This window comes from Leptosomus discolor, chromosome 19 (genome assembly GCF_034619465.1).
Source record: "Leptosomus discolor isolate bLepDis1 chromosome 19, bLepDis1.hap2, whole genome shotgun sequence".
In the NCBI taxonomy this organism is placed as follows: domain Eukaryota; kingdom Metazoa; phylum Chordata; class Aves; order Leptosomiformes; family Leptosomidae; genus Leptosomus; species Leptosomus discolor.
In genome coordinates, this window is record NC_141409.1 from 14,563,619 (window position 1) to 14,576,958 (window position 13,340).

General features: G+C 45.3%; 1 protein-coding gene across 2 annotated transcripts in view; it reads right to left on the reverse strand.

The window, feature by feature from the left end:
• GARNL3 (GTPase activating Rap/RanGAP domain like 3) overlaps window positions 1–10,268 on the reverse strand; it is a 50,515-nt gene extending 40,247 nt beyond the window's left edge. Inside the window, exon 1 of one of the 2 annotated variants that reach the window (XM_086475513.1) lies at window positions 10,195–10,268. In XM_086475513.1, coding sequence (XP_086331639.1) covers window positions 10,195–10,268 — 74 coding nt within the window. Of the gene's footprint in view, window positions 1–2,699; window positions 2,756–10,194 lie in introns of those variants that run through there. The other variant, XM_086475514.1, reaches the window with a different exon arrangement.
• Between the last annotated feature and the right edge of the window lie 3,072 nt (window positions 10,269–13,340).

Here is a 13,340-nt window from a genome sequence, read left to right on the forward strand (position 1 = left end):
GAGTCACTAAAAAATCAAAAAAAAAAAAAAAAAAAAAGAGGTGCAGAGTTAAGTTTGCGTTCTACCATACAAATCTTTGGGTTTTATCCTCAACATGGAAAAGATGATTGTCCTCCATACCCTGTCAGGTGTACTCAGCATCGCTTCCAGCAAACTTCTGGAGGCCAATTAGCCCAAAGAAAGGTTCACCATAAAGACTCCCTGATGTTCACAAGAGAGAAGATGTTGAAAGAGACCATCTGATCCACAAACTTACGGTTTACCTGCAGTTGCAAATACAAAGCTCTTCAGAACTGGTGTGATGTCTACAAAACTATATTCTCTATCACATGAATATATCCTTTATTCCAGAATCTCCAAAAAAACCCTTTTGATCCAAACAATCCCGCTATGGTTATTAAACTTTTTTTTTTTTTTTTTTTTTGCATTTTCATAATGACAAGCCCCAAAATAGCTGCCTTTAGGAGGCACTCGACATACTCCAACAAGTCACATTTCATCAGCTTTGCTGGCCACAGAATGACAGAGAGCAGGGCTGTTTCACAGTTCCATTACTGCATGACAGACACGATGATAAGCATGCAGACAGTAGCCAACAGCAGCGTACAGAAAACAAGGAGACAGCACTGTCACATTCTGCAAGGAAACTGGCAGAGGCTTTGCACCACTGTTCATCAGGTCTTGAGAAGAAGAGTTATTGCAATGCAACAGTCACCCTCTAGTGCAATCCCACAGTCACAGACAGCTATGGTGACACAGGTGAGAAAGACAGACATGCTATCCATGCATGCGTCATAAGGTGAACCCACAGGACTCCATTCCAGCCCAAATACCTAAGATCTATCCCTACTAAGGGTACAGACATTCACAGATGCAGCGAGACTGAGTATATTCATCAAATGATGCAGAGGAGAACACCAAGAACATGCAAGTTTAATGGGAGAAATAATCTGTTTTCTTAGATCACACAAGATAGAAGGAGAACTCGGAGAAGCTCAGAAAAAGCATGAAGAACAGTTTGTGTACCTGAAAGGTTTATACTCCTACCCTCTCCACAAACCACGTTCCAATAATTTAAGGAAATACATTGTCTCACTACAAACCACACCCTTTGGTAAAAAAGCATTTTTCTGACACTGCTGTCGCTATTTAAAAAAAAGGAGTATATCTGAGGAAAATGTTGATTACAACAATAGTGTCTTAACATTAATATCCTTATCCATTTGTATCCCATTTCAAAGTACCTGAAACATACCTAGCTTTCAAAAATCAGAATTACACCCAATAGCTAATCTCTGCTTCTTCTCAACCCAACTACTTTGTATCACACTTCTACTGCCTATCATACTTGTCATCGGCTTTGTGTCAAGCACTTAAAGCAGAATTTCACACCAACATAAATGCTACACAGATAACCTCGTGAAAATTAAGCATCTTAGTCTCAATTTATGCATAGGTAAGATTTACATTATCACGCTATTTGCATAAGTACACACACTCCCCAATGAATTCTAGCCTGCATACCTCTTTGGCTCTCCATTCTTGGTTACCACCAAGATTTGCACTCATGAACTCTCTGACATATCACATTGTCTAATTTAAAAATGACGCTGTGATTAATGTTAGGTTTTCTTATTAATTTTCCTCATTTGATTATATGCTTCCTCAGTCCTGACCTGATCTATGTCAGAAAGACACTGTTGCTCCAGTCACGCTGGTTTTAAACTAGTTTTCATCCTATTTAAATGAACTGCCAGCACCAAAATACTGAGGTTAGTTTACCAGTGGCTCAGCCAAATCGGCTTAATAATTTAAAATTTACTTATATTACAAAGCACTTCAATACAGATGAGCCTTTATTCACATGAAAACAATCCAGCTTACACACATTCGTACAGCTCCCAGGGTATACTCCACCTCCCTCTCCCTTTGTCTGGGAACACAGGTGCTGTTGTATAAATGTACACTACCGTGGAAGAGGAGAGAGGACCAGCTTCCTTCCGTTTCAACAGAAGCTCCTACAAACTCCAACAGTCTTGAAAGTCGAACCACAAAGCAAGTTTAAACATACGTGCTAATCTAAATTTAGGCTTATATTTTTAGGATGCTAGTGTCAAATCACAAGTTTTGTCTTTTAAGGAGTTTGACACTGAAAAGCACTTTACTGGGGAGGCGGGGCAGTAGCGGCAGAAGGGGGTGACTTTGCAGATTGCACCTGTGTGATCACAACACCACAGCCCGCACGCCTCCCGGGCTCTCCACGCTCCTTACTACCGAGACCCCTGCTCGCCAGTATCGGTCAGTCTGTTCTCACTGAAGAGAGAGGCAGAGGCATAAGCGCGCTCAGCGATCGGGTAACTGCAGTTACAGACCAGCGGTAAGCGCACGTAACGCCGAACAACTGCGAAACCGACTCTGAAGGCGCTCGCCGGGCTCCGCCCTCGCCACTGGCAACAGCCTCGGAGGGTGGCGATGCTGCTCCGGGAGTCCCGCTGCTCCACTGCTGGAGGGCCTGCCGCCCCTCCGCGCAGGACCCTTCATCCTCGCCTGGCCCGGCGCCGCCGCTCCGCGGCCCCTCCATGCCGGCGGCCCGTAGCACAGCACCACCTCTCCGCCATCGACAGCGCGGGCCCGCGCCACATCGCATCGCCCCGCCCCACCCCACCCGAGCTCGGCCCCCGCCTCCCCGGCTCCGGTACCGCTGAGTGAGGCCGAGGAACCGGGTAGAGGCCGCTTCTGTGCTGCTCAGCTCCATGCGGGTGGTCAGCCGCAGGCCTCACCCTCCAGCGCCGCTCTCGCGGCTCCGTCCCGTGCGGGAGAGGCGGCGGGGCCCTCGGCGCACACATCCCGCTGCCCCAGCCCGCGAGCCACTCAGGCGCCGCGCAGCGCGCCGGCAGGGCCCGCCGGGAGCTGTAGTCCCGGGTTGCGAGCGAGCGGCCCGCTCTCCGCAGCCAGGAGCGGAGCTCCGCGAAGGGAGCGAGCGGGCCCTGCGCCCCCACGCAGCGAGCGTCCTTGGCCGGCACCGCCCCCCGCGAGCGACGCTTGGTAAACGCGGGGAGGCAGGGAGGCCGGCCGCCGGGGAGTCGTCGCCTCGGACCTGGTTGCTATTTAAGAGGAGCAAACCCCTTTGCCAGCTCGCCATCCAGCTGCGGCCCCTGCTGCATTCTAGGAGTTAGGCTTACTGCTACTACCGTTGCATCAGAAAAGGCACATAATTTTTTTTCTCAACCTGCTCACCTACAGCTCAGAATCTTAAGAAGCGCAGTCGTCTCATAGACTGATAGTCTCTGTCACGTTCAATTGCAACCGGCCAGCAGGGTGTAACATTACCGGGGAAGGAATGACAGCTCAATTCAGTATTACTACTTAAACAAATTTGAAAAGTCAGACCGCACGTGGGCAGAGTCTTTGGCTTACTAGCCTGCACCAGCCCACTTCACCGCAGTTAAGTCTTAAACTGTCTCCACCTGTGTCACTTTGAAAGCCTAACACAACAGAACAACAGCACTTTCATGTGTGTAAAGCTCTTCACTCTGTTTTCTCCTTTTACACAGATATACGCTACTGTTCTCCACCTTTTCAGGAGGTAAACATAGCCTATGGTTGTCATGTGACATAAACCCTGGAGTGAGGTTTGTACCCCCACACTGGGAATCAAAGCACGGCAAGGTGACCAAAAGTATTTTGACTGCGTGAGGGTTTACTTTAAAACTTTTCACTAGGAGTTGAAACCAGTATTACAATCAAGTATTATGACTAAAGATGCACCAGTGCTTTGCTAAAGTAACAACTTGTATATTGGGTAATTGTAACTTGGATGACTGTACTCTGTTTAGACAAAGTTCTTCAGTAATTTCAATTGCTTGTCATTGTAGTAAACCATAATGAGTTACTACACAACATGATTGTGTATATATTCTTACCTTTCTTTCTAAGAACTATTACAAAATAGTAACTTCTGGTAATATACTAAAACTCTACTTTAAATTTAATGAAAAACTTCCCTAGTGTTAAAAGACAGTTCAATTTCCAGCATTCATATCATTCTGGGTCTCTCTACTTATTCTGTCAGCCACTAAAAAATAAGGAGCGACACAAGAGTGCAAAGTACACCCGTTATGCAGTAGAAGCCACCAAAGAGTAACTTTTAATTAATGCTGATCCGGGCTGGATGCAAGCTGCTGACGCACTGCTGAGGAATTCTGTCAAGCATGAGCCTTGTTTTAAAGAATTCAGACAACATAGAATGTTAAAGCTTATTAGAGTTGAGATCCATTTGGATCTTCTATAAGCAAAGTTTCCAACATACTGACACCTAGGGATCACTTCACAGCGGAGCCTCTGGCAGCAACTCTGTCCAAGTGAGCCTGCACCCCCCACCAGTTACTGACCTCTCCTATGTCACAGCATCTCCTGTTGCTGTCAATTCTGCCAAGGTGAGGAGTCACACTATCAGCTGCTCAATAAAGTAACGGGTTTTAAAAAAGAAAAAAAAATGGTAGGGAGAGCCTCTTTTTGGTTAACGAGGGAATTAACGGGATACAATTGGATTGTGAGTTTAACAACAGATTGATTTGAGCAAAGTGCAAGCATGAATAAAGTGGTAAAATGCATTTGGAACCCAGCATACTATTATTCTGAACCTCACATCATCATGTAGGTCCACCTACAAGTTACACGTCCCACAGCTGTTCAGTTTGGCAGATGGTGCCTCAGGTCCAAATCACAAAATCGTACCCATACACCCAGTCTCTCACCAAAAACTGGCTGTTATTCATAGAGAAGCGTATCTCTGTCCACATGCAGTTGATGGCCGCGTCTAAGTCTGTAACATAATACTCAATGAGGAAATTTAAATTTGCTTGCTGTCGTTCCCCCCCCCCCCCCCCCTCCAGTTTTCCCCCCCTAGTGCTAAAGTACAGTGAGAATTCCATGCATGGGGCAACTCTTGGAGTAACACCTCTTCATGCTTTCTCCTGCACACTGCTTTTTTCCTCATACAGATAACTGTAGCATTTCACAGTTCTTCCAGCTAGAAATAATGCCATCAAATTTAAATCAGGAACATTTAACAATTTTTGGAATAATCTTCCTTCATTAGTTATATTATTGTGCTTTTACTCAATGTTAAATGTATGGGCATGGGTCAATCCTCAACAGTCCGTTCCCTGACAAACCCTCAAAGCTGACAGGAGTCTGCACCTTAGCAACTACACATTTGTTTTTAAAAATTAAATCTTAAAACCCCTGTGTCTATAGGCAAAACACTCCAAGAAGATAACTGGTTAATTACTGAAAACAATGTTTTGTACTAGTTATCACTAGTAATCACTATATATTTTTGTGGTTTTGAAGGATTATCTCCCACGCATGGAAAAGATCTTCCAGTTTTGGAAATCAACTAAAATAATTTCATTTAGCCCAGTTTGTAGACTACCTGTATAGAGCTCATTACATCATAACTTAAAAAGTCCAAACACAAATCCAACCATATGCCACTTGAAAGTACATTTCAACTAATAACACTATAAATTCAAAGCTGACTGCGTATGTATCAAGAAATACCCTAACAAACCGAAGTATGCACACCCAGTAAAATAAAAGGAACTTCTATACTAAAGAAACTAAAATCTTTAGTGAAAGAAATATCAACAAAACCTCCTCCTCAGTATTTTGCACTCAAACACAAGTTTCCTTCTTTCTAAATATCTGGATTGCTTTACAAGATCGCCAAAAATGAGGCTTCGTTTCTCTTGTTCCTTCAGAAGAACCTACTTCCACGGAAATAATGATACAGAAAGAACCTTCCACTTAAAGTACTTAATTTCCACTTTAATGCAGTTGTCATTTACCCTATTCCTCTTCCCTTCTGTGCACTAGGTATAAAACAAGAACTAATATGAATACACGCACTCATTCAAACCTAAGTATTTGCTCTGTGGTGCCCCTCTGTCATCCTGAAGAATATCAACTTTTAAAACACAACCACTCTTTCAAAACAGCCAAGAAACATAGCCTGCTTCTGCACAGATTGTAGCAATTGCAACAACAGCTTTTTCTCAGTGAAATTCTTTCCAAGTATGCCTCCTGAAATGGAAAGCCTGAAAAAGTTCTGTGCCCCTCTTACGCAGCGAATAGCATACTGACCAGCATGCTAAAATTCCAACCAGGGTGGAATGCAAGCACAGAGCCTCTGCATGAAAAAGAGCCACCAAAATTGAAGTTTGAAGTTTGTGTTTTTTCAAATGTTTGGCAAAAAACAGTATTTCTGTAGTATTCTAGAATTTCAATGCTGCAATAAATCTTGAACAATAATGATAAACCCCACAATATTCTGTACACAAAGGGTTGCCTTCCTTAGAACATGCTGCCAGCAATTCTTTTGCCATTTTCTCAAACAACAAGCACACAAAGATGGAAATCGGAAAGGTAGCAGCAAAGTAAGAACGCAGAGCGTCTAAAGAGGTATGCTGCAAATGCACCGGCTTGGATACTGTCTAGCTAAAATTTGGGATTCCTGTTGGTAGCTTTTAGCAATGATTGATGTTTCTAGTTGTTGCAGGATGCAACATGTCTCTGCAGTAAGAGGCTGGCAGACACAAATAGCAGAACTGCCTTTGTAATTTGTAATTACTGCTGATTCTATGTCAACATAATATATAACAAATGGATTTTATAAACATACGCACTGAGAAACAGAGAATATTTAAAGGGACAGACAAAAACCCCCACAGCCTATGAATTATAAAGGAGAAAGTCCCAAGAAATAGAATTATGGGAATATTAAGAAAAAGGAGTTATTCACTGGAAAAGATACAGGATGCTAATAAACCTGAAGGTTCATCAAAATTAACCTCTACCTTCTTTGTTTCATTTCCAGAATTACATCTCCCTTAATCTGCTTCCACCTTTATAATAGCATGGGACATAGAATCATAGAATGATAGAAGGTATTGGGTTGGAAGGGACCTCTAAAGGCCATCTAGTCCAACCCCCGTATGATAAGCAGGGACTTCTCTAATGAGGTCAGGTTGCTCAGAGGCCCATCAAGCCTGACCCTGAATGTCTCCAGGAATGGGGCTTCCACAATGTCTCTGGGCAACCTGTTCCAGTGATCCACCACCCTCATATTAAAGAACTTTTTCCTAATGTCCTAACGTAAATCTACCTTCTTCTATCTTAAAACCATTACCCTTTGTTCAATGGATTATATAAAGACCGATGAAGGTCTTTGTGTCATATCTGTACTGGCAGCGATTTCAAATAGGGCTACTATTCTCTCAAAACAAGGACTCTTCATCATTACTTTTGTTAAGGCATTGTAAAACAAGTTTACTTTCCAACAAACTTCAGGACAGATGAGATCCTCAGCACCTTGCAGACAAGGAATACACTTTGAAAATTATTGCAGACTCTTAGAAAGGAATACAGCTGGTCTATTTTCAGCCCAACAAGTAACACTACAATTGAGATTTCAAAATAACTCTATAAATCCATTTTATCTCCTCGACTTTCCCAAAAGACAACAAACTCGCTTTTAGTGACACTTTAAAAGGATGAACTATCCCTTTATAGCAAAACCATTTTGTAACTCTCCACTGGTGACGTATCTCACGTTGTTCTCAGGCACACAGTACAAAGTACTTACATAGCATACAATGATCCAAAAATAGAAAGTATGTTCAGTTTCTTTTTATTAGATGAAATCAAAACCACTCATCTTTTTCACAACTGGATAGCTGCAAAAAAAGGACAAGTCTAGAAGCAAAGACCTCAAAAGCAGACTATGCCACAAAAGCTGAAGTTTGAAGTTTAGTTGTTTTTTTTTTAAAAAATGTTTGCAAAAGAAGCAATGAGGTCGTGAAAACCCTGGGCACATACAGGGCTTTCAGTAAGTAAGATGGCTCAAACTCTACTTAAGTCCCCACAGCCAGCATTTTCTATCAGCTAATTGGTTTTGAACCTTCTAATGTATTTAGCCAGTTAGGGGCTTATGTAGAATTTGGACCACTTGAATCTCGACCAGGTGGTTTGCATTACTTTCCATCCAGACATAAACACTTCTAGCACAGTCAAACTTTACTCCAGTACTACTTCCAAGGTTTCCCCTTCACACTGTGCATTCAATGGACCTGGGTAGACCTCAAGCAGCATGGGTTAGCCACTGCCTGGGCAAGTTTGAGATTCTAGACTCAGTGTAGCATAATTGCCACCTCTGAAGGCTTTTACAAGGACAAAGTCCAGCCTGCTTGCAAAACAACCATACAGAATGAGAGACAAAGTACTTCATTTTAAGCTCTTAAACTAGATATACGCACACACACACACACACACACATATATATATATAGTACTTGGTGAAAAAAATAATCCCTTGGCAAAAGAGATTTCCAGAAAAACCTACAGTTCTAGCAAGGCAAGGAACCCAGAAGGAGCAGACCTGCAGCTGCTTGTTACTACCCTGCTGCACACCGATCATTTAATGGACTGTAAAGGTATAACATAATTTCAGCCATCTACAGAGTTTTCTGTGGAAAATACACCTATTCAGTATGCCTGCAAGTAGCAGAAACTAGTCAGTTCCAAGACAGCCAAGCAGGTAGGTCAGATCTGCTGTGGAACGCTACTCCCAAGTCAAGATGCCACGCCAGAATGACTTCCATTCACAATATGTGACTAAAAGAGCGGGCTCGCCTGGTGACTTGCCTGCCAGATGAAAAGCGATAGAATTCAAGACACATCTAGACACGATTGTGCTGAATACTGCGGAAAAGACAGTCATCACAGTTTGTGCAGAGATGAAACACTAAAATAATAATTTTACTTAGAAGTAAGAAACTAGAAGCACCACAACAGCATTCTCTGAAGCATAGTTAGCATCACATTTGACACCAAGCAGACAGGCAGAATCTCATGGTGCAGTGGAGAATTTCAAAGAATCATAGAATAGTATGAATTTCACAGAATATGATAGAATCCTATTCTATAATTTCATAGACTGTTATAGAATAGTATTAATTTCACAGAATCACAAAGCCATAGAATGGAATTTGGTACATGAATGACAGTTCTGGCTTACTAGAAACAAGGGAAAAGTTCTTCCAATGACACAGCTGATGCAACAGAGGCTGCAAATCCAAATAAAATCCAGTAATGCCAATACATCTCAAACCAGAATGCTAGCCAGTAGGAAAAAAAAACACCAACAACCAAGGGCGACTCCAACATGGGGATAAAACTTCAATGAATATTTTTAAGAAGGCTAATGCACAAAATGTGTAACTTCCAGAAGAAAAAAACCCCAACAACCAAACATTAAACTGTATTTCTTCTGGGGGAAAAAAAAAAAAAAAAAAAAAAGGTGTATTACATAGCTAGAACTAAATTAATTATCTTCAAAATGCACTGGAAACGTCACAATATTGACCGAAGTCTGGCTATTTTTGCAGGTAACTGGTTGAGCCAGCCATTTCCATAGAAATTATTATTTTCAGTAATTAAAATGTTTTAAATACCTCAGCAAAGCAGCAGATCAAGGGGAAAAAAAAAAAAAAAAAAAAAAAAGATGCCCGTTTTTAAGAAAATAGAATGCCTTGGGTTTTTGTTTTTTAAAAAAATCTAAATTTCCCAAATGGAACGATTCATTTGTGCAGTTCTTAGTACAGTTTTGAGTGGTTTTAACGTCAAAGGACAAGAATTTCTTTTCCCACAGGCAAGCCATTTTTATGTCCCTAAGAATACGTACGCGTGCCCATCCGTACATACACACAAACCCGCAAGTACAACTGAACACACATAGAGCACGGACGTCAACAAAAGAAAATGTAGCCTTATCAAGGGCTGGAGGTTCACCCAGACCTCATTCGGAAGAGTTCTTCAGAGACCTCCTCTTTGTGGTTTACTTAAAACAGATCTCTGAAAGCGCTTCCTGTTTCCTCACGTCCCAGGGTCGCCATCAGGTCGCGCAGGCCGCCGCCGAAGGACAAGAACGCGCACCTCGCCGGCCCCGCCCAGGCTGGCGGCCGCGGCCCCAGACGGCCTCGCTGCCCCTCCGGAAGCCCAGTGGAGGGACCGCCCGGCCCCGCCACGCCCGCGGCTCGCCCGCTGCCCGCGCGCCAGAGCGGCGGCGGTTCCGAGCGCCCCGCCGCCGGCCGAGCGCCGGCCTCCCTCGGACGCTCCCGAGCCAGGTAGTTACCCGAGGACTCTCAGAGGCGCCGGGCACCAGCAGCAGCTAGAGGTGAGGCTGCCCGGCGCACCTGAGAAGGGCATCGGGACGCCCTCCCGCTGCGGCGCCCCCACGCTCCCGTCGATTTCGGCGCTCCCCTGCTGACGCGAGCCGGGCGAGCGCGCGTGGCTGGGGGCGCGCTGCCGCTCCCCCGCCCCCTCGACCCCTCCGCTGCAGCGCGGCGCCTCGGCAGCCCGGGGGCCCTCGGCTGCGGGCCAGGGCGAAGGCCGCGGAGCCCCGGCCCGCGCCGGTCGCCAGGTCCTAGAGCCCGCGGGTCCGCGGCGGAAGGGGCGGGGAGGGTGCAGCGTTGTCTGTGAGGCAGCTCGAGAGAGGGAAGCGAAGCGCTGCTGCTGTCACTGTCCTGGCCAGGGTCAGTTTCCCCTTAGCTCAGTCCTTCCAGTGTCTGGAGTTTCTAGAGGCCGTGGTTTTTATCCTGTCTTGTCTGGACACAGCTTTCTGAGCGGTCAGAAGGTCTGACTGCACATACCGAGTGCTGTGCTACAGAGGAAGGACTGGGGCTCCACTTACTGTAAAAGCGTAAGTGGAGCAGGGGTGACAGAGGACTGGGGAAGTGGCACTGGGTGAGCAGTCCTCCTAGCTCTGGTATGGGTGAGAGGCACACTTCTGGTGACAGTGCACTGAATGGGTACCGTGTAGGCTCAATAACAAATGATCCCCTGACTTGCCTTCTCCCGCTTGTGGCAAGTGAAGATGATGGACAGGTGCAAGATCATTGCTTGTTCCTCCTTTCTGTGTTGCATGCACGCATTTTCATGCCAAGTAAGAGAAACACTTCTAGCATTGCAGTCTCAGTCTGCGCTGCGGTTTCTCCAAGTACCACCATCTAGTGAAGGCTGGAGTTAGCTGGGCGTCTAAGTGAGCCTGACAGTCCTTGAGGGCAATGTGAGAGTCAATCTTAATTGTGAGAACAATTACAGGCCTCGGAGTAGGGGATAGTTCTGGGAGGGCTGTGCAGTTGCCTGTCTGCTCAGTATCTGTTCTTGCCTTTTGCAGGTGCTGACATATAGCCTGGTAGTTGAAGGAGTATCGCAGTTGGAAGCTCCATAGAGATCTGTGGTCGGCGATGGAGGACAAGCTCAGACTTGCACCCTGGGCACAGCTAAGTCCTGCAGCCACACTGCATGTGAGGGAAGCTGTTTAGGTGGAAGGTGGTTGTGTCCTACTTGGGGATGAGGAAGGCTGTGTGACAGTCTGTGTGCTGCCGGGTGGAAGGAGCTGGAGGGGGTGGGGTTTGACACCGAAGCTGAGTGGGGCTGCCTAGCAGGGCACACATTTGTCAAGGAGTGGCAATTTGAGTGATGTGCCAAGTGGTTAAGCAGCTTGAACTACAAACGTTCGGAATGCAGGTAACGGGCTGAAAAAAAACACATGACTATTTTACAGCACAAGAAATGTTTCCCCAGCTGCACTATTTTACCTTTGGTCTGTGAGGCATTTTCTGGTTAGTCTTCAGGGTGGGATTCACTGTCCAGAGGCAAAGGTTTTAGAAATGCTGTTAGTGATTGCAGGAGGAATATTAGTATTTTTCACAAATGCTTCTCTCTTAGCAGGTTCTGCTTTCCTTAAGGAAAAGATGGTTGCTGGTAGTAAATGTCACTGGCTCTGGATGTTTGCCTGTGGAGCTGAGAGGACACCAAAAGTTATGTTAATTGTCCCTAATGCAGATGAATTAGTGCTTACAGTGTTGCAGGTAGGTTCAGTGGAAATACATTCTCATGTAGGTCTTCCCATTCTGCTGCAAGGAAAATTTTAAAGCTGTGGGAAAAAAATCCTCAGGTTCTCTTTACTGTTTTCCTGCTCACACATGCTTTGGCGTTTCTTACTTAAAACTGAGGGTTCAGAATCTTTCACTTACGGTTTGTTTTCTACAGTTTGTATGTAGCTGAGGGTTGCTTACGTGGAGGGTGTAGTTTATTTTGTGAGGCTTACTATTTTTCAGGGTTTATAGATTACTCATTTACTGATCAGCATTTAAAATTTATCATCATCCATAAACTTTAAATCCCCAACAACCATTTTACTTCCAAGATTTGAGGTTTATAATTTTTTATTTTTTAGATTCAGGATTGATGACTTACTTAGAAAAATAGAAATGTCTAAATCCTAAGATAATAAACCATAAGCCCTGAACCCTTCTGTGAGTTTTCTAATCTTTTCCTGTGCCAACCAGGGTTCAGCTCTGTACTTTCATCTAGGGTCTGGATCTGATGTGGTGCACTCACCTCACACAAAATCCTGCTAAGGTAATGAGTGAGCCGAGAGCTGTGAAAATTTCTTGCGCTGCTTTATTCTAGAGGTCAGGCAGAGGACAGACAGGTGAAATCTGGGCTTTTACTCTCAAATAACCAGAGCTGATCCTATCCCTGAAGGAAGAAGGGTGTGGGTTTGACAGCTACTTAAGTTTTGGATCAGTCGCTGAGATCAAGCCTTCGGAGCCAGACCGTCCCCGCGGCAGCTCGGCAGAGCGGCACAGCTCAGCGTGCAGGGTCTTTTTTCCCGAAACCGGGAGACACGTGGCCAGCAGAGTGACCCCCTCACCCAGCCGGTAGGTCTTGCGAGAGAGCCACGCGAGGCACGGGCAGAGCCGCAGCTGCAGCAGGCTATTTAAACCCCTTCTGGGATCGAGGTCCAACAAGGGGCGTGGTGAGTCACCTGGGCCTGTCCTGGAAGTTTGCACGTTAGTCACGCGGGCAGGACCAGTCATGGTTGCAACCCGGCCAAAAGCTGCTGTCAAAAGAAATGAGGTGACCTGGACAGAGGTCCTCCGCAAACATGTCCGTGTCCAGGCCTCCGGCTGCAGAGAGTGCTGAAGCCTTGCATTTTGCAATGGAGGACTGCAGGGACACCACCTGTGTTAGGTGTGAGCAGGTGAATGATCTGCTCAGCCTTGTGGCTGAGCTGACAGAGGAGGTCGCGAGGCTGAGGGCTATTAAGGGAGTGTGAGAGGGAGAGAGACTGGTGGAGTCAGGCTCTACCCCTTCCTTGGAATAGTCAGAAGAGGTACATAGTGCTAAGGTCACGGAGGGTTCCCTATCATCTCTCCATCTCCCTGAATGTGATGACTTAGAGGACAAGGATCAGAGGCAACAAGTTAC